General features: G+C 37.9%; 2 protein-coding genes across 3 annotated transcripts; both read left to right on the forward strand.

Annotated features, from left to right (window-relative positions):
* Positions 1–240: 240 nt before the first annotated feature.
* On the forward strand, positions 241–7,644 carry LOC116262377 (GTP-binding protein SAR1A). 2 transcript variants are annotated; one of them, XM_031641691.2, is made up of 5 exons: positions 241–511; positions 1,475–1,578; positions 2,410–2,570; positions 3,048–3,179; positions 6,896–7,644. In XM_031641691.2, the coding sequence occupies exons 3-5, from the start codon at positions 2,442–2,444 to the stop codon at positions 7,214–7,216; spliced, it is 582 nt and encodes a 193-aa protein (XP_031497551.1). In that variant the 5' UTR covers positions 241–511; positions 1,475–1,578; positions 2,410–2,441; the 3' UTR covers positions 7,217–7,644. The 2 variants fall into 2 exon arrangements, with proteins under 2 accessions (XP_031497551.1, XP_031497550.1); XM_031641690.2 differs by having other exon boundaries at positions 242–511; positions 2,366–2,570.
* Positions 7,645–14,910: 7,266 nt separating this feature from the next.
* LOC116262378 (bZIP transcription factor 53-like) lies at positions 14,911–16,781 on the forward strand. The gene is made up of 2 exons (XM_031641692.2): positions 14,911–15,119; positions 15,804–16,781. The coding sequence occupies exon 2, from the start codon at positions 16,055–16,057 to the stop codon at positions 16,562–16,564; it is 510 nt and encodes a 169-aa protein (XP_031497552.1). The 5' UTR covers positions 14,911–15,119; positions 15,804–16,054; the 3' UTR covers positions 16,565–16,781.
* Positions 16,782–18,244: the final 1,463 nt, after the last annotated feature.

Here is an 18,244-nt window from a genome sequence, read left to right on the forward strand (position 1 = left end):
ACTAAAAAATAACCACCAAATCATAAAAATAGTTGATTTCAAATTTTAATAGTATTAATATAAAATCATATAAATCTTATGGCATCTTGCAACACACCATTTTTGGACGATTGTCATCAAGATGGCTGGAAGATTGTATATATACATATAATGTGGTAGAAAAAGTCGATCTTTTTAACCTTCGATAAGTTATCCAAGCATTCAAACAAGCCCTTTATTTTAGACGCACAGCGTGTGTGTGCGCGCGCGAGAGGGATGCAACTCACTGACGGTGACGGACGATCTATCGTCCATGCGTGTTTTCGCGTTGGCAATTAACCCCCAAATTCTTTTTTGTTGACAGTTGACACCAAAGAAAAAAGGGCGGAACTTCGTTTCTGATTGTGAATGCTCCTCCTTCTCGAGGGCGTGTAAAGTTTCGCCCGTATGAAAGAGAAGTGCAGCACTCGGAACGCAGTCTGCTTTTGAATTTCTGCCTCTGCCAGTCTGCGTTTCTGTGAATCTCCGCCCCGTGAGTCTCTCGATATCTCTCTCGTTTCTCTTCCTTCGTTTTTTTCTTCCATTTCCTGTTTTTTTTTTGCTTCGCCTGTTTGGCTTTCGCCGTCGTGGATGCCTCTTAACTGGGCCATCGCCTGTTCACCCTCTCTCTCTCTTTTCTTCTTCTTTTGATTTGGGCGTTTGATTTGCCCTTTTTGATTGCGGATTTGGGGATTTGCATTTTGGAGTTCCGATTTGGGGGTTTTGATTGCGAAATTTGGGGTTTTGATCACCAGTAAGTATGCATGTCCCAAATTTTGTTTGTACCAGTAGTTGTTCTTATGCCAATCAGAATTTCAGCTTTCAGAGTCTATTGACCTTTTTCGGATTTCTCTTTCATTTTCCTAACATAGGTTCTTGAAAAAAACTGGAACCCGTTGGATGGTCGGAGATATGTATATGTGATAATTTATCCCTTATGTCACTGTTTGGAAGTAATCGATCTGCATGCAGTTATCCTTGCTAACTAAGAAAATTCCGGTGAAGAGCTCCTAGCCGTCTTATCCATGTGCCGATCTACTAGTTTCTTCCTCATGAATTTCTTGGCTTCTGTTTTGATAAAGTAGTACAACTGGTTGAACCTCCGCCTATTTTCAAATTAGCTGGTGAAACCGACGTTTGTTTTCCAGGTCGTTTAGGTGAAGTACTGGAATCTTTCTTTTTGGTAAGTGTTTTTTAACCATTCCTTTGTATGGTTTCCACTACTTAGACCTTTCCTTTATACGATCAATGAGCCAATTCTTCACTTCTTAATCTTTTTTGATGATCATGAGCGACTTGTGAGCATTTGACCTGAAAATACAAGCTTTTATTTCATATGTTTAATTGCAGACTAATTGTACTGCTTGATTTTCAATTTTTAGTGAAATGCATTTTAGCTATTGATCTTGTTTATTTTTCTTGTGGAGTGATTATTAACCTCTATGCGTTTTTCCAGGTTGAACAGGAAAATTGAGATTTCAATAGTATTTTGATTGGCGAAAGATAGCAAAGCCTTTGCGATTTTCTTTTGTAGTTTCCCAAGAGATCGAGCATATTGAGGTACTTTCTTTAACATGTTTATCATGAAAAATTATGTTTTTAGATGATTTGATAGATGATATTTGTTTTGGACATGAGATAATTGAGACATGCCAAAAGCCTACAATTATGATGATATGCTTATAATGAAAAGTTGTTTTTTTACATTCTTTGATAGAAGGTATGTTTTTTTTTAGGATAGGAGATAACAAAGGCAAAACTAAAAGCCTGTAATTGTAATGATATGCTCATCATGAAAAAATATATATATATTTTTTTACATGCTTTGCTAGAAGATATTTGTATAGGATGAAGATAATTGAGATAGACCAAAAGTCTGCAATTATGATGATATCGTTTTTATGGAAATGGGTCAATGATGTCTGGTTACTTATATTGAGAAGCATACACCGACAACATTAGTGATGAAATGATCGAACATTGTTTTCAGAATGTGTAAAGCCAACAAGGCCAATTCTCAATTTGTTCATGACTAGTTACTTGATTTACTTTCTGAGGCCAATTGTAAATTTTTCTTATGACTATAGTTATTTGATTTGCTATTTATTAGTGCCCTTTAGCCATACGTTTCTGGGTCCCCACTGCTCAGGCCTCAACCTAGTTTTTTTTTGTTTCTGTACTTTTCTATTTTTTCCCCCCTTTTTCATGGCTTCAGATTGTTTTTTAATTTTGCGGAGCACAAAGGGGAAGAAGTAGGGCTTCATATCCTTCTCTCTTCTCCCTGCCTCTCCTCCGTCTTTTCTTCGTTCAATATCGTTCATTCATTCTCTTGATCTCTTTTCTCCAGCCATATTCTTGTGGTTGTTGATAAGGAACCCGTGGATCTTCCAGATCTCTAGAAAAAGAATCGTAGATTTTTGAAGATGTTTCTACTCGATTGGTTCTATGGGGTTCTTGCCTCGCTAGGGCTGTGGCAGAAGGAAGCAAAAATTCTTTTCTTGGGGTTGGATAATGCTGGGAAGACCACACTGCTTCATATGTTGAAGGACGAGGTAAGGGGCTTTTGAAATTCTTGGTCTACTTTTTTCTTGTTGTCACCCTGTCATTATGGTCATTCAGTATGCAGAGTCGCAATTTTTTCAATTTGGGTCTACATCCCTGTTCCTTAATCTTGATTAGGATTTGCCAGTTGTATTATGGATCCTCTTTTTCTCCTCCCATTTTGTTGCTGTGTTTATATGTTTCAGAAGATATGATCATTCTCTTCTTTCTGTTTCTTCTTATATTTTTGCTTTCTGAAATATGTTCATTTTTGGAAAATCCAACCAGTTCGGTAAACTTGTATATGTTTTCTCGTCTTTATTTTTTCTATAAAGGTGGATGCAAATTTTTAATGGAAATGATCTTTTATTGAACTTCATGATTGTGTTCAATTATCATTTTGAAGCATTGCAACGTAATGATCTTTTTGCTTTCTCATCCTGTTATTTTCTTGATTGAACTTGGTTGTGGTGTTTCTGTTATTTTAGAGATTAGTGCAACATCAACCTACTCAGTATCCAACTTCCGAGGAGCTAAGCATTGGCAAGATCAAATTTAAGGCTTTTGACCTTGGAGGCCATCAGATTGCTCGTCGGGTTTGGAAGGACTATTATGCAAAGGTGAGGGCATTCCCATCTGCCACCCACCCACCTCCCCCCCCCCCCCACCCAAAAAAAAAAAAGATATTAACCATAATCATGGGTGTATCGTTTTTTTTTTTTAAAAAAAAAAATTTCCTGGTCATCTAGTGTTTTCGATCATTCTAGGTTTAGAGGCAGAATAATGTGACTCAACTGTTGTTCCTTTAAGAATATTTGCTTGAGATTGTTTCTAATTCATAGGTACATGTAAGATTTTGGTATGGCTTTCTGTGGGACATTCACGTTGTCTCCTAGGATGAATTAACTGCTTATCTGTTTTTGAATTCTATGAATTTCGTTGAGGAGAGTACATTATTTTGCCATCTAGAAATTGGTCATTTTTTGAATTCCAGAACTATTTGGTGTTGCAGTCTAGAGGGGACTGTTTCCGTGACCTATCTGTGCCTTTGGTTGCTTATTACTTTATTTATTGCAGTCAGAACGATCCTTTTCTTTTATCTAAGGACAGCTGTTCTGCCTCATTGTGTGGGGCTAAGATTGCATGAACTTATATACTTCGATTAATTTCTCAAAGGGTTTCCAAGGGAAGGGGCAGTTGATGTATCAACACTGATAGATGAAATGTTGCAGCTTCTCCTAATCTGAACCCCATTAACTTTTGCAAGGAAGATTTGTGTTTCCCACATGCAAGTCCACAGGAAAGATATGGCTAAATTGCCATCATTTGGTAGCCTGCTGTTTTCTTGTTTAGCGGAGAACTTTTACTGCTGTTTTAGTGAAGATATAAATGACTGAATTGGTTCAATAATGTACGTTGATTGGGAGACATGTTACTTTGTGGATCTGAAGGTCTAGAAATACTGAATAGTTGTAGAGAAGGTCAGGAGTTTCCATTGGCTTCTGTGAGAAATTATTCATATTTTTAAGCATGGTTAAAATTGGCTGAACCCTATTGGTTCTGGTTTTATGAGATCTTTGCATCATTCATGGTTTGCAAAGGTTCAGCTACTGATACATACTTGGATTGGTATTGATGCTGATTTTAAGTTGAAGCTTGATAGCAGGTCTCTGACTGAGTTAAGAGTGTTGATTGCAATGGATTAAGCTTTTTCTTAATCTTCCTATATGTTTCTTCCTATTAACAAGCGGATTTTTTTGCTTGCAAGCTTCTGTTAAACCATTTAAGAATTTTTTTACATTTGTTAGAAAACTAGAATGACGATTATTTAGTTATTGCTGGAATTTGCATAGTTACACATATATAAGAATTTGTATCTGATCATCTAGTTCGGTGCTTTATATATCTCATATTAGATATGTATGTTTTTAATCTGTTGTATCCAAGAAGGATATACGTACAAAAGGAACCAGTTGAACAGAGTTGATGTCAAAAATGCTGGTCCAGTGGGCATGATTGCTGTTGTGATATCATTCACTAATGATGAGGTTGCTGATTGTCACAATGGTTGTGGTATCCAGTTCACATCGAAACATTGACTTGCTTCCTCCACAATAAAGGTGCATGCATGATTGGAGGTCATCAAATTTTGCAAATTGTTCATTTATATCATGTGGCTACATGCACCTCTTACTGATATATTACATCAGTAGTCAATTCCACCTGAAAAAAAAGAACTCGAGCAATTTTTGACACTATAGTTTCTAATGACGTTACATTACTCATATATATGTATTATGTAAATGGACAATCCAAATACACCAAAAGTACATTTGTAAAGAATTATTATTGTTTTTTAAAATTCACTAGATCAAAGACTTGAATTGTGTTAGACAAACTACTCTGGACCTACCTGCAAGGCTTGATCTGCTTTAGTGCATGAGCAATAGTAACAATCTCTTGGAAATATGGGGTCTGTATTGTTAAGATATCTGCATATGATAATATTGTGAAAGTTTCCTGACATTCGCAAACTGTTAAAAAAAATCTCACGGTGGTGAATGTATTCATGATAGTATCTCTTACACACATGCACACTTATATGATGTAGATTTTCTTTTTATGCTTTCTTCTATAACTTTTGAAAACTTTATGAATGGTGGTCAAATATGTCCTTTTTGTAAGAAAGTAGGAAGCCCATTAGAGAATTCATAACTGTCTTTTTCCTACCATATTATAATTTTTGAAGTTTTTGAATTGCCAAAATTTTCTGGAGAAAAGCAAAAAAGAAAAGAATTGAGAAAAGACCTTACTAAAGCTGGGAATGATATAGGTGACTACGGGTTGATTGAGTTTGTTTTGGGGTGCAAAAGCTGCTGAGGGGTTCATTTTGCTATGATTTTTTTTGCCAGAAGATGCTGCTCAGTGCTCAAAGGACCATGCAGTAATTGCAATACAGAGGAAGACGTGGACCTTCCATTGCTATGTCTGTGATACCAGCACTGCATATTCACTTTCTTTTCTATAATTTTAGAATTATATGAACAAATTTAAGGATGTTACTTTGTGTACTTTTTCATTTAAAGGGTACTCTCAGAATGAGAAGTGGTTATGTTTTTTGGAATTTGGAGGCTATTGGTAACATGGAAAGTTCGGTTGGTTTTTTGGAAGTGACATACTATATGTTCCTTCTCCAATGTGGTCTAACGAATTGTTTTCTGTTCTTGATACTCGAGCGTAGTTGTGTTAGTATATGCTAGCTGGAACTCATAGAGTTCTTGTAGCTGCAGCTATATTTAGTAACAGTCTTCATGGGCAAAGCCAACTAAGTGTTGATATCTCAAACGGCTCTTTTAACCCTTTATGTTCTCATTGTACTGGTCAAAGATGACCTTGCTTATGATAGAAGTCAACCAGGTATCTATGCTTACTAGGAATCCTGGGGCTTTATGTAAATGGAATTCCTGGAGCTCCCACTCATGAGTCGCTACTAGTGCTGACAGCAGATTGAGGAATGATTCTGTTGGCAGATTAACTTCTTCTGGTGGTGACGTTCTTTTCATGATAGGCCTAGGTTCAGACGGGAGAGTGGGTTTTGCTCTCTGCTTTGTATCTGCTAATCTTCACCACAAAACTAGGAGAGGAAGAATAGTCCTGCCTCCTTTTTCTTCTAGCATGTCTTTTGGGATTTCAACTGGAACATGAATAACACACACACACACACACACACACACACAGAGAGAGAGAGAGATTTAGCCACCACCTATGACGACGATAGTCTTTTCTTAAGGCATCCAAATAAATTTTGTTTAGCAATCCCAAGCAATAACTAGTGAAAACTTAGAATAATAAAAGCTGTTCTCCTTGATTTGTTGGAGCTATGTTGAAATTTTGATGGTTTAAATTCTACTTTTTGATATATTCAGTAGTGCAAACTTATTGATAAATTTGGCTGACAAATGTGTAGTCATCAGTGATTTTACCTTACCATGTACCCCAAATTATAATGGTTGTTGTCATCTACATTTTAGGTTCTTCTGGGAAACTTTGGATATTTGCAAGGGATTTGTTCCCTTGGCATGCGTGGCTCTTGATAAATGTTCAATTTCTGGATTATGATATGTGTGCGAGGAGCAGGATAGCTCAAACTACTGAGTGGTTGTCCATTATTTGTGAATCAGTTTTATTTTGATTATCCGAGTTCTTGCCCCCATGGCAATGTGGATGGTCTGCTGCACCATGTTTTTATCCACTTTTAAAAGTTCTCTCTCTTAGCCATTAGCATTGCTATGCATGAGTTTCACTTTTATCTAAAATCCCCTAAAACAATTTGCAGGTGGATGCTGTGGTATATCTCGTGGATGCAGCTGACAAGGAGCGGTTTGCAGAGTCGAAAAAGGAATTGGACGCCCTTCTCTCAGATGATGCATTGACATCTGTTCCATTCCTTGTCCTGGGTAATAAGATTGACATCCCATATGCAGCATCAGAGGAGGAGCTTCGCTACCACCTTGGGTTGAGCAACTTCACCACAGGGAAGGGGAAGGTGAACTTGACCGACTCGAATGTTAGGCCACTCGAGGTCTTCATGTGCAGTATAGTCCGTAAGATGGGGTTTGGCGACGGTTTCAAGTGGATGTCTCAGTACATCAAGTAGATTATTATGGTTCAGAAAGGAAAAGGCTGCTCACGCCCTTCACACTCGCACACGTCATCATTGCCCGGACTTTTTGAACAATTGCTTGTAACCTTTCTCTTTCCCTTGCTCGAGTTTTTAGTTTAAGTTGTGCCTGAGTGTGAAAGGACCAACTACGGTACCTGTGGAAGGTGAGGATGTAATTTCAAATCCGGTTTTGCCTTCCTGATCTGGTGTTATTGGAATTTCTTTTCCTCTACTGGCTGTGGTAGATGGTTGATCTTGGGTTCCAACTTCTCATGGTCCTTTGCCATTTATCTCCTCCGGATTCACATTCAGTTTCTGATGGTTGAGTTCCTTTTTGTATCTTAATTGAAAATGTTCAAGCTGCAGCCCGGATGACTATTGATGATGAAGAATTATTATTAAGGCAAGTGCTATTTGTTCCACATTTAATTGTGCTCTTACAGGTTCTGTTGCCTGTCTGCTAACAGCGAATTAATGAAATGCCCTTCACCGTTGTCGTCTCAGCTTCTACCAACAAAGAAAAAATTTACATTGTGCTATTGTTTGTGACAGCGCATACTGTCAGTAAAAGTAAACAGTGCAGTTCCTGCTAATATTATTGGCCCAAAAGAAACTGAAGATCACTCCTAATCCGTAGTGCCTCTTCATAAGCCAAAACATCCTACAGGAAGAAAGAGCCGCAATTTCGATCTATGCTCTCAATCCTCACAATCATTTCAGGCAGTTCCTGCAATTGCCGGATATATATATATATATATATATATATATATATATATATATATATATTATTTTAAATAAATTTAAAAGTCGAAAAATGAGATAAAAAAACAGTGTGCGCCGATACCGATATTTACGAACATTGCTTACTGTCGAGGAAGTTTATCGTCGGTAGTATAATCTCTTTGATGAATAATTAAAACCCATAACAATGAGTCCAAAGAAAAATAAAAATGGGTTTCAGTGGGATCATGCAAATTTTGACCATGCATTTTTTTTTTGTCCTTTTTCTATGGGGAATATGGGTGGCCACTAAGTTATAATGGCTTATAGAGTTTATGATAATGCACAATGAAGGAAGCCCCTTTTCAGAATCAATTTTTATTTGTGCTTGTTCCAGCATTCAACTGCGATCCTACTGTAATTAATTTGTGTGTGAGTAGACACACACTCGCAGAGGAACTTGTACTGGAGGAATTCTTGTTGCTTTAACTGAGCTCCCTATGTATTTCACGTTAGCAATTTACTTTGAGAGTATATTTTCTTGACAGTTGGAACAAAAGAAAATAGCTAACATCCACAGTTGGTATGAAATGCACACTCTGTGGGACTCGCTATTTAAACAAAAATAGATTTCGACACCATAGGTGTCAGATCTACATTAAGTAGCAGAAACATTGATCGCCTTCCGGTTTTGAAGGTTTTCACTTTTTCCCATCTGATGGTAGGGGGAAAAGCAGCACTAGAAAGGAATGCCCAGTAAAAGAAAACCGGACACAGAAAAGCCGTGGGCCGCCGCTGCTGCAAGTGGCAAGGAAGGGGTTCGTTGAGGCAAAGTGGCAAGGTGGGAACTGTAAAGGGTTCTGAAGGAAAGTTGGACTTTTTTAAGTTGATCTGTCACCAGTAAATTGTCTTCCTTTTTCTAAAATGAATCTCTGCTAGACCATTAGGTTGCCTTTTAGACTCTTTGCTTATGCTTTTAAGTTGAATCTCTGCAAATCCATTACATTGCCTTCTAGAACTGTTAAAGGAGGAAAGAAACTCTTTTTTTTTTTAACGCTTTTAAGTTTTTAACCTTTTTTTTATTATTTCAGGTATGGTGCTTCAGTTTCCGCCGCCAAAGCCAATTCTGACTGGTAGGTGCCCTTCTTTCTTTCTCCCACTTAATGAGGGCAGCCCATTGAATCAACCATGGAGGCCACTAGATCCCTAGCTTGCCCCCTGCCCACTGTGTTGGGATGAAGGCCGCAGATTGCAGAACCAACCCCGCCCACTCAATGATTTATATTTTTTTCATGGTGTGGTCCCTTTTCTGTGACCTGGAAGGGGGCTCATAGCCTCACATGAAGCACTTAAAAAAACCATGCCAGTAGATGGTTTGGTCTTGGAAAGAGTTTTTCCTCAATAAAAAAGGCAAGTTGTCTGTCATTTTTTGACAGACATTCATGCAAGCTGCTCGCCCATGATATCAGATTCTGTTTTCTTTGTCATCATCATGATCTTCATTATGAGCTCCCTCTGAAACTCATTGTTTCAAGCGATTTTGATAGAATGGCGCTCTAAACACATAGGTCTTTCATGGCTCCTTTCACTTTTTGTCTCTGAAACTCACTGGTTTCTTCCCAATCAGTCAAATACATCTTGAAACCGTGTCCAGAACTTTACATCCTTACCCAGATGCATGGACTTGACACAATTCTTTCGTTGATCTTTAAATCCTGTTCCTTTTGTCCACATAAATTCAATCAATCATACCGTGTCCAGAACTTTACATCCATACCCAGATGCATGGACTGCACACATTCCTTTCCTTACCGAATGACCTTTAAATCATGTTCCTTAACTTCCTTTTATTAACGTAAAGTGTAGAATTTTTGCATGTGTTTATATATATATATATATATAGGAGTTGAAATCCTCCAGCCGATTTAGCATGTATGAGAGGGCAGAACATCTGAATACCTTAAGAAATCCAAGTCTCTCTCTCTCTCTCTCTCTCTCTCTCTATATATATATATATATATATATATATATATATATATATATATATATATATATTTTGACACTTTGAACCTGACTTTCACTTTATCGATTTGTATCTTTAACACTTTGTTTGGTTGGAGGGAAGTATAAGGCAATACACTTATCCACTAGAGCTATTTCACCCAACATGTGATCTGTGGAGCCACAATATAAATGGGGCTTCTAAGCAATTGCAGCTGCCATAATTGGTTTATCTAGAGCAACTCACATGGCCACTGCTTGTTGGTGCCCAGTGGTTTTGAAAAATTCTCCCTCTTTCTCTCTCTAGACCCTCCCTCTCTCTCTGTCTCATATTCTTACCGTCGAAAAGCATCGTTGTCTTGAGTTTCTTTAATCAATTTTGCCCACATCGATGTGATAGGTAGTGTCAATTTAGCAAACTTTTGGGCTTCCAGTGTTGTTTTTCATTGTAAAAAAGTATTCTTGTATCCAACAACTCTGAAACTTTCGCACCAATGGTTTTGCACATTGGATGCTGATGAATTCAGACGCTGCGGTGACCAAAGTCCTGAGCTCCTCCTTCACCAGGTGCTTCATTGCTTTCAGTAGAGCGAGGACCACTTTTACACAAAATAAATATATTGAGACAATCAAACACAACCTTTTTATAGAGTGGACATTAGGGTTTAGTTCAGTTGATTGAATTTTAATTTAGATCCAGTTCATAGTTTTGTTGTCAATTCTGGCCGGAAAAAATGCCGGCGGTCTATTAACAGCCCATGCCGCAATGGTCCCACAAACTTGGTGTTTTCTCAAAAGTTGCTATCACATCTGTCGGTTACTGATTTAAAAATCTGACATCCAAAATTTCACGTGATTTTTTTCTAATCGCTTCTTGATTTTAGTGTAATATTTACGTTCTCAATGGCAATTGCACGCACACACATTCAAGAAATTGTTCTGCGTTTTCTTTATTTATGTTATATTCTCATACGTTTTAATCTCTTTCAATCGTCGATTTTACCTTGAAGCTTCCCCCTGATCCGGGGAAGATCACAAGCTATGTTACACCCACATGCCGACTTTGTTCGTCATTCACCGGCAAGAACGTGGAGTGGCAGACTTTCAAATTGTTTAATCTCTTAAAGTACGACTTTGTAGAGTTTAGATTGTAATTAATGCACCGTTATTTATTAAAAACAATTCTAAGTTCACATGTGATGTCTACTCCAATTTAGGATTCTGCCGGACGACAAAGTCTCTCAACCCAGATGTTGTTTCATCATGGTAGATAAATTTACCAGGAGTGAAAGGCCTTATTACCATCAATAATTCCCAACTTTTACAGGTCTAATCGAGGGCTGCTGCTTAGAAATTGTTGTTTTTTTTTTTTAAAAAAAAAATCACATACGAAATCACAAAGTTTTTTAGATGTTTGAATTTGAGATTTGGTGGATCTAAATGTGCAATCAGTTTTTCTAGAAGTGGTATGAGAAGGAGTCCGGATATCGGTATCAAATAAAATGTATATTAGGATTCAATGAGAGGTGGAAATAGTCTTCTCTTCCCTTTTCTTGCTGTCGAGGTTCAGGACTACTTCGAGACCTATGTAAAAAACAAGATACCCGTCAACTACTAACATTGCTTCTTGATACTTTTCCCAAGCGCAAAAATTCTGCACACTAAATATTTATATTTTACGATCCTGTTTGGTTATTGTGTGAGATTGTGAGAACCCATGAAATCTCCCTTCATGATGATCCATGTTTTTGGAAGAGACAACCTTTGCTGCTTAGCTTATGCACTTTATAACTCATATAAAAGGAGTCACATGCATAATTTGTCCAATCTTCCTTTGTCAAGACGGTAGGGCCGATCGTAAGTTCCAACAAATTCAGACATAATAAACTAAGAAAATAAAAAAAATGCATGGAATTAAGGATAATTTCGTCCCCCTTGGTAGGTCATAATATTTTAAGCACGGAAGCACATTTAAGATCAAATTAATTGAAACGACCTTATAATTAAGGGTAACATTTATTATTTAGTGGGATCATGCGTACAATACTTATGAGAGGGTTTAATGAGACAGCTGCAAGGATAAAGGCCTGTGGTTTCATACATATTCATATGAAAGATTCAAACCTGATTTTCTATTTTGCTCAACCTGAAAGAAATATTTAGTGCTTGTGGTTCATCATTAAGAATAATGAAATATTCCACATATGGATATGACTTCTTTATCATAAATCTTGATATATAATATTTACAGCGTTAATAAAGGTGCATATAATGAAACAAATTTAAGCAACCCGTAAAGGCTTGAAATTGCTGCAAGGTGAGGTTTTTTTTTTTTTAATAATTTTTGAGTGCAAGGACTGGGAGATTGGCAGCACAGAAAGCGTCGGTAGGTGGTTAGTTTCCATTTCAAAATGTCATAACATTAACTAACTTCTTGTACTGTAAAATACAATAGAAACATAATTTCAAGACACTGAAAATAGGCTTGGTACCTTAGGGGGGCGTTTGATGTGCAGGAAATAAATTGCCTGAAATCTTTATCCCATCCAATCAAACATTAATAGGTTTTGAAAATATGAATTTTGTTTTCAATTCACCAATTCTAGAAATAAATTTCTGAAAACTTCTTTCCCTTTTTATATTTCTATAGCATCAAACGGGCCCTAGATGCATACTATAGCATCAAACGGGCCCTAGATGCATAAAAAGAAGGATGATGGGTTTGGCACTTAGCCCGGTGATAAGAGAAATACTTTTCCTTCTTACCTAAAATGCTTGGGCCTGCTGGGAACTCGGAAAGGTCAAGTTAATGTTTGAAGCCAAATGACTAATATGCCCTCCAAAAGAAGACAGGAGAAACCATTTTCCTTTACAAAGATAAAGTTGGAAAAAGGTGACTTTTCAAAATTTTGAAGCTAGGAGAAAGGGGGATACTCCTGGTCATATTTTTTCAAAATGTTACTCATAGATATTAACTTTCAAATAGTACAAATGTTTAAGTAATAAAAAACAATTTTGGACTGGTGATGTGAAATAGAGCGAGTGTAAGCTCACAAAAATAGGTTTCCCAGTTTGCTCAAGAACAAACTGCACAAGAAGTGTCTAAACTAGTTCGGCCTCCACTTAGGCTCTTAATCTATGTCACACGGATACTTGGGTTTGGCCCACGTATCCGTATCTATACTCCGATACCTGGATCCCGATACCAATACTCATTGGATACGTCTGGATCGGGTCTGGGTCAAACCCGATCCGAACCCGTTAAAGAAAACCCGATTTCTTTTTTATCGACCTTTCTTTCTCCCTTTCACCCGACGAGGTCTGTGCCTTTAGGGTTTATGCAGCTGCAGCAGATCATGGGCAAAGATGGCGGATAGTTTAATGTTTTTTGTGATGAACTATTAGTTTTAGTTTAATGTTTTTTTTTTTCATTTTATCATTTGATAATATAAAATTAGCCGTATCCGCGTATCCTAAAAAATTAAAAATTACTGTATCCGCACCCGCATCTCCGTACCCATACCCGTATCGTACCAGTATCCGTGTGACTTAGCTCTTAATGAATGTAGATCATATGATACAAAATAAAAATACAAAAAATGATGTTGGTATTATATATATATATATATATATGAAAGAGATATGAGAGTAAAAGTTCAAATCTTTCGTATCAAATGTACCGAATGACCAATGATAAAAAATTTGTCACTAAATAAATTGTTACAGGAGTAATAGCAACCACTTAGTCTATGGTGTTTTCAGATCTAGCATATTTGAATCCTTATATATATATATATATATATGATCATCAACTAGATAGTTGACCTACAATCCAATGAGAATATCAAATCTTCCTAATAGGAAGTACATTCACCTTTCACTTGGGAAAGCACAATTTTTAACTCGTTCGTTAAGTGCGGGGGGGCCTCTGCTGACGGAAACGTTAAATGTTTATGAGGCATTTGAAAAACGGATACAAACGCGCGAGAAGAATTGGTTTTTGCCATGAAACATGTTCTTTTTTTTCCCAAAAGAAAAAGTTGTTTCTCTTCTGTGAAAAAAAAAAAAGGAAGACACTATTTTCATCAACAACAAAGTAGAGGTGACAAAGTTAGATAGTCTCACCTCCAATTCTATATGCAATTTTGGTTCAATTGTGATGCCAATTTCAATAAATACAAATCCAAAATACAAGTAAATAATACTTGAAATCAGATCCGTTTTACAAAAAATGACTCCTAAGTCTAAGCTGGATTCTAAATTCCATTTGCTGCTGCGTGGATTTGGACTTGTCACACATCTATCGTTCGCAGTCCAAATAAGTAACGTCTACATCAATTTGACAATCTAACTTTCATCGGCCGTCCAATTCGACCAACTATGGGCCGTCAATTCGACCAACTATACTTAAAAAAAAAAACTTGAAATAAACTTAATTTATATGAAAAAACAATACTGGGTAACTCGGCAGACCTTGCACCCGTAGCAAATCCAGCAATAGAGTACCTATAACAGCAAAAACTTCAGATAATTAAAATATATTTTTGATAAAAAAAACGTAAATTTATGATCAACTTTGCATACACAAATAATCTGATACAAACATATATACAGATAAAGAAAGTTATGGAGTAAGGATCTTTTCAAATACCGATATCAATGAGCGGTGCAGATTGTAGATCATCTTAGAAATGCGATTTAAGAGACGGCGTAATCTCCCCCATGATGGAAAAAAAAAAAACCTGCAAGCGGTTAAAAAAGCAAGGAAGGAAGACAAATTTGCTAACTTTTTGAGACGCCGTGTCATTTTCTTCGTCTTCTGTTTTGCTCCAGGTTGTATAATGAAATTGCGGGCCTTTTACTCACGCCTCTGCATGTGCGGTGGACGGTTTAGACACGATTTCGGATGTGTCCTTGCTTTTTTCTCCCCCCTTCCATTATTTTATCAATAAATATTTGTAGTTGGCAGCCATCAGCCTCCCCGAAGAAGCAGATTCCTTCGTGCTTCCTCCCAACCAAAAAGAGAAAAAGAAAATAATTTAAAATTGAGTTTTCCTCCTGCCCAGCATCTATAAATAGCCCCTTTCGGAACCATTGCGGCCTTCTTTCCCCCAACTTTTGATCTGCTTTGCTTTGTTCTCCTTGGTGTTGCTTCCCTTTCTGGTTGTTCCTTCGGGTAAGTTTCTTTTTTTCCCTTCCTTTTCTTCTTTTCTTTTTCTTTGTTTTTGTGGTTTGTGCTTTTTGTTAGTTTTTTCTTTTGAGGGGTTGGGGAACCCAATGCCCTGATTCTTGGTTTTTTCGTTGCTGATGTTCTCCAACTCTTTTTTGGATTTGTTGGTGGTTCTCTCTGTGAGGGATTTTAGGAGACAACGCCATTTGAAGCTTCCATGCCATGGTTCTGTAAAATATTTTGAGAAAGCCCCTTTTGGTGTGGTTTTTTGCTTCGCGTATTAGTCTAATTCGTTGTTACAACGTACTGATTACTCTTTTTTGTTGGCTTTCTGATTATGGTGCCTCTTTGATGGGTTGATTAATCTTTAGTTGGCAATTTCAACCTTTGATGGCCTGTATAGCCTGACAAATCCGGCTGCATTTTGTTTTTTCGTGCTCGTTTCTTTATAATGTACAATATCTCCAGCGAACAATTGGTGCCAGGGTGCGATTCATCTTCTATTTCGGATCTTGGTCGCTCTCTTCGTTTTGTTTTTTCTGTTTCCTGGTAGCTCCTTTCATTGTGAAGCCACATTTCCAGTTTGTGGTTTTAGGGATGGGCTTACATATGTTGCTTGGATTTCTTCGTGGCTATTTTTTTTTCAAGAACTTGTATGCTGATTAGTGCTTCATTTCTTACCTTGGGCAGGTTTCTTGATGTTTCTCGGATCAGGCTTTGAAGCAGTAACTTCTTCCTGGCCTTTATGAGCTGCTCAGTTCACTTCCGCTGGATACCTCTGCTTCAGTCCTTCTCTGTTGTCTTTCTCTACTGGTTCTACGTGTTCTCTTGAACTGACTTACCGTTTCTCTCCGCTTGAATTTTCCTTCTTTTTTTTTAGCCGTTGATTCTGCAATTTACTCCTTAGTCCTTGTTGTTTGAGATTCTTGTAAATAAGAGCCATGTCTTCCCCGTTGCAATTCAACGCCACGGACGCAGCGACAGCTGCGGCATCATCACCCCCTTCACCCCCTGCGCTAGTAGCTAGTCATGTGCAGAGCAGTTCTGGATCAGAGGGAGATCCCCATTCTGTAGTCGATGAAAGGAAGCGTAAACGAATGATCTCAAATCGGGAGTCGGCTAGGCGGTCTAGGATGAGGAAGCAACAGCACTTGGATGAACTGTTAGGCCAAGTGACCCGCCTCCAGACTGAAAATAACCAGATGGTATCAAGGATTGATGCGGCAGCGCAACAGTATCAGGGAATCGACGGCGAGAATGCCGTTTTGCGAGCTCAGGTCAATGAGCTGACTGAGAGGCTCCAATATTTGAACTCTGTGCTTCATTTCTTGGAAGATTTCAGTGGAATGGCCATGGACATCCCGGAGATTCCGGACCCGCTTTTGAAGCCATGGCAGCTGCCTTGCCCGCCTCAGCCTATTTTTGCATCTGCCGACATGTTGCAATACTGATCGGTTGTTGCTCAGGAGAGTAAAAACTTGTTAACTTCTCATCTCGGTTCTGCTGAGTTTGTATGAGTAGTTGCCTCTCTGAGTTTGTATGAGTAGTTGCCTCTCTGATTCCTTTCTTTGTGTTTTCGTTGTCATTGGTTGATGTGAGGCACGAGAATGTAAGCTCTGCGCTGGTTCATGAATGTTGCTATGAAATGGGGTGTGGTGTTTCTGTTTATGTTCAAAATGGAGCAAATTATTAAGTACTGCTTTTCTGTCGTGGCCAATCGTCATCCATGGCTTATGGTTGTTTTCATCGTATCCTTATTTTCTGGAGGGGGATTTGTAAGCGACCTATGATAAATCTAAAATCCTCATGAACAATAACGCTGTTGATGAGTTTCTTTGGTGCTTCGCTGTTGTTGGTTGAACTTGAGAAATATTCTTGGGACATTTAAGGAACCCTTGTAGGTTGGTAGATGTATGAATTGCCAGATTATATCAAGTCTTTCCCTGAAACTAATCAATTAAGTGAAGTTTCCACATACTTCTGGAAAAATGAGATGCAGTACCATGCTTTTCAAGATGCTACACGACTTTTTGTTTAGGATCTTCCATGATTTTTCCCTTCGAGCGAAGGAAGAGAGGGTCACGTTAAGGTTGGAAGAATTGGGGTTTCCCTGGCAGCGTGGGCATGGCCTCGGGGTTTTACACCAGCGGAAATTAACTCTTATTTATTAATGCATTTTCACTGTATAAGAACCAAGAAATTTAAAAAGCTATATGCATATGTGTGTGTGTGTGAGAGAGAGAGAGAGAGAGAGAGAGAGGGACTGCTAGATGCAGTTTCCCAGTATGAGAAATAAAAGAGTTCCCTGTATGAGAAACTAAAAACAAAATAAATTACTGCGTGTGTGTCAGGGGGGAGAGAGAGAGACCGAGAGAGAGAGAGTGCGTGTGAAATGCTTTCCTCAGGATGTGGCTTTGTACATAGACGAGTGCAGGGCCGTATTGCCTCTCCACAGGCATAATGGCAGGCGTTTTACTAGCTCTGCTTAATATTGCAGTTTACTGACAAGAAAACGAAAATAGCTTAAAACTTTTTACTATCAAATTTTGTGCAATGAGAGAGGGAGAAAGGACGGCTTTGAAAAATGCCTCTTGCTACATGATCTGTATCTTCACCACTTTTGCAGGATGATGAGAGTGAGCCCAACCACCCAGCCTCGCTAAGACAACACTAGAAAAACCAGAGAAGGAGAATGGCAAAGTTGTGACTTGATCCAGGGTCTTCAACTTTCAAACTGTGTATAGGCCCTCTAGACCTCACGATTGCAGGAATTTTGTTATATCTACTTATTGTTGTCTATTTTTTGAAAAGCATGCTTTAGATCAAATTCATTGAATGAAAAGTCTTGCACTTTTTCTTACTAGATTCTGTCACATTATGACCTGTTGAAGTTTCACATCTAAAAATGCTTCAATGGCACGGAAATGTACAGTTTACCTATTGTAAGCCAGGAATTTAGTTTTCCCATCAAAACAAGTTTTTGGAAGTGGTTTTCTGAAGCTAGTTTCGATCCTTAAAACAGGTCCGAAACCATGTTTAACGACTCTGTTTCTCATAAGGGCCTAATGTGGGATCGATCTTATGGAAATTGATCCTAAGGTACCATTTTCTATTGTCCAGTACAGATGTAA

This window comes from Nymphaea colorata, chromosome 10 (genome assembly GCF_008831285.2).
Source record: "Nymphaea colorata isolate Beijing-Zhang1983 chromosome 10, ASM883128v2, whole genome shotgun sequence".
Lineage (NCBI taxonomy): Eukaryota > Viridiplantae > Streptophyta > Magnoliopsida > Nymphaeales > Nymphaeaceae > Nymphaea > Nymphaea colorata.

What these genes read in the sequence shown, in the direction of transcription:
- LOC116262377 (XM_031641691.2), top strand. Translation starts at nt 2,442, where the DNA reads ATGTTTCTACTCGATTGGTTCTATGGGGTTCTTGCCTCGCTAGGGCTG. An exon ending in TTCATATGTTGAAGGACGAG is followed by an intron (nt 2,571 to 3,047) that starts GTAAGGGGCTTT and finishes CTGTTATTTTAG; the next exon opens with AGATTAGTGCAACATCAACC. An exon ending in GGAAGGACTATTATGCAAAG is followed by an intron (nt 3,180 to 6,895) that starts GTGAGGGCATTC and finishes AACAATTTGCAG; the next exon opens with GTGGATGCTGTGGTATATCT.
- LOC116262378 (XM_031641692.2), top strand. Translation starts at nt 16,055, where the DNA reads ATGTCTTCCCCGTTGCAATTCAACGCCACGGACGCAGCGACAGCTGCG.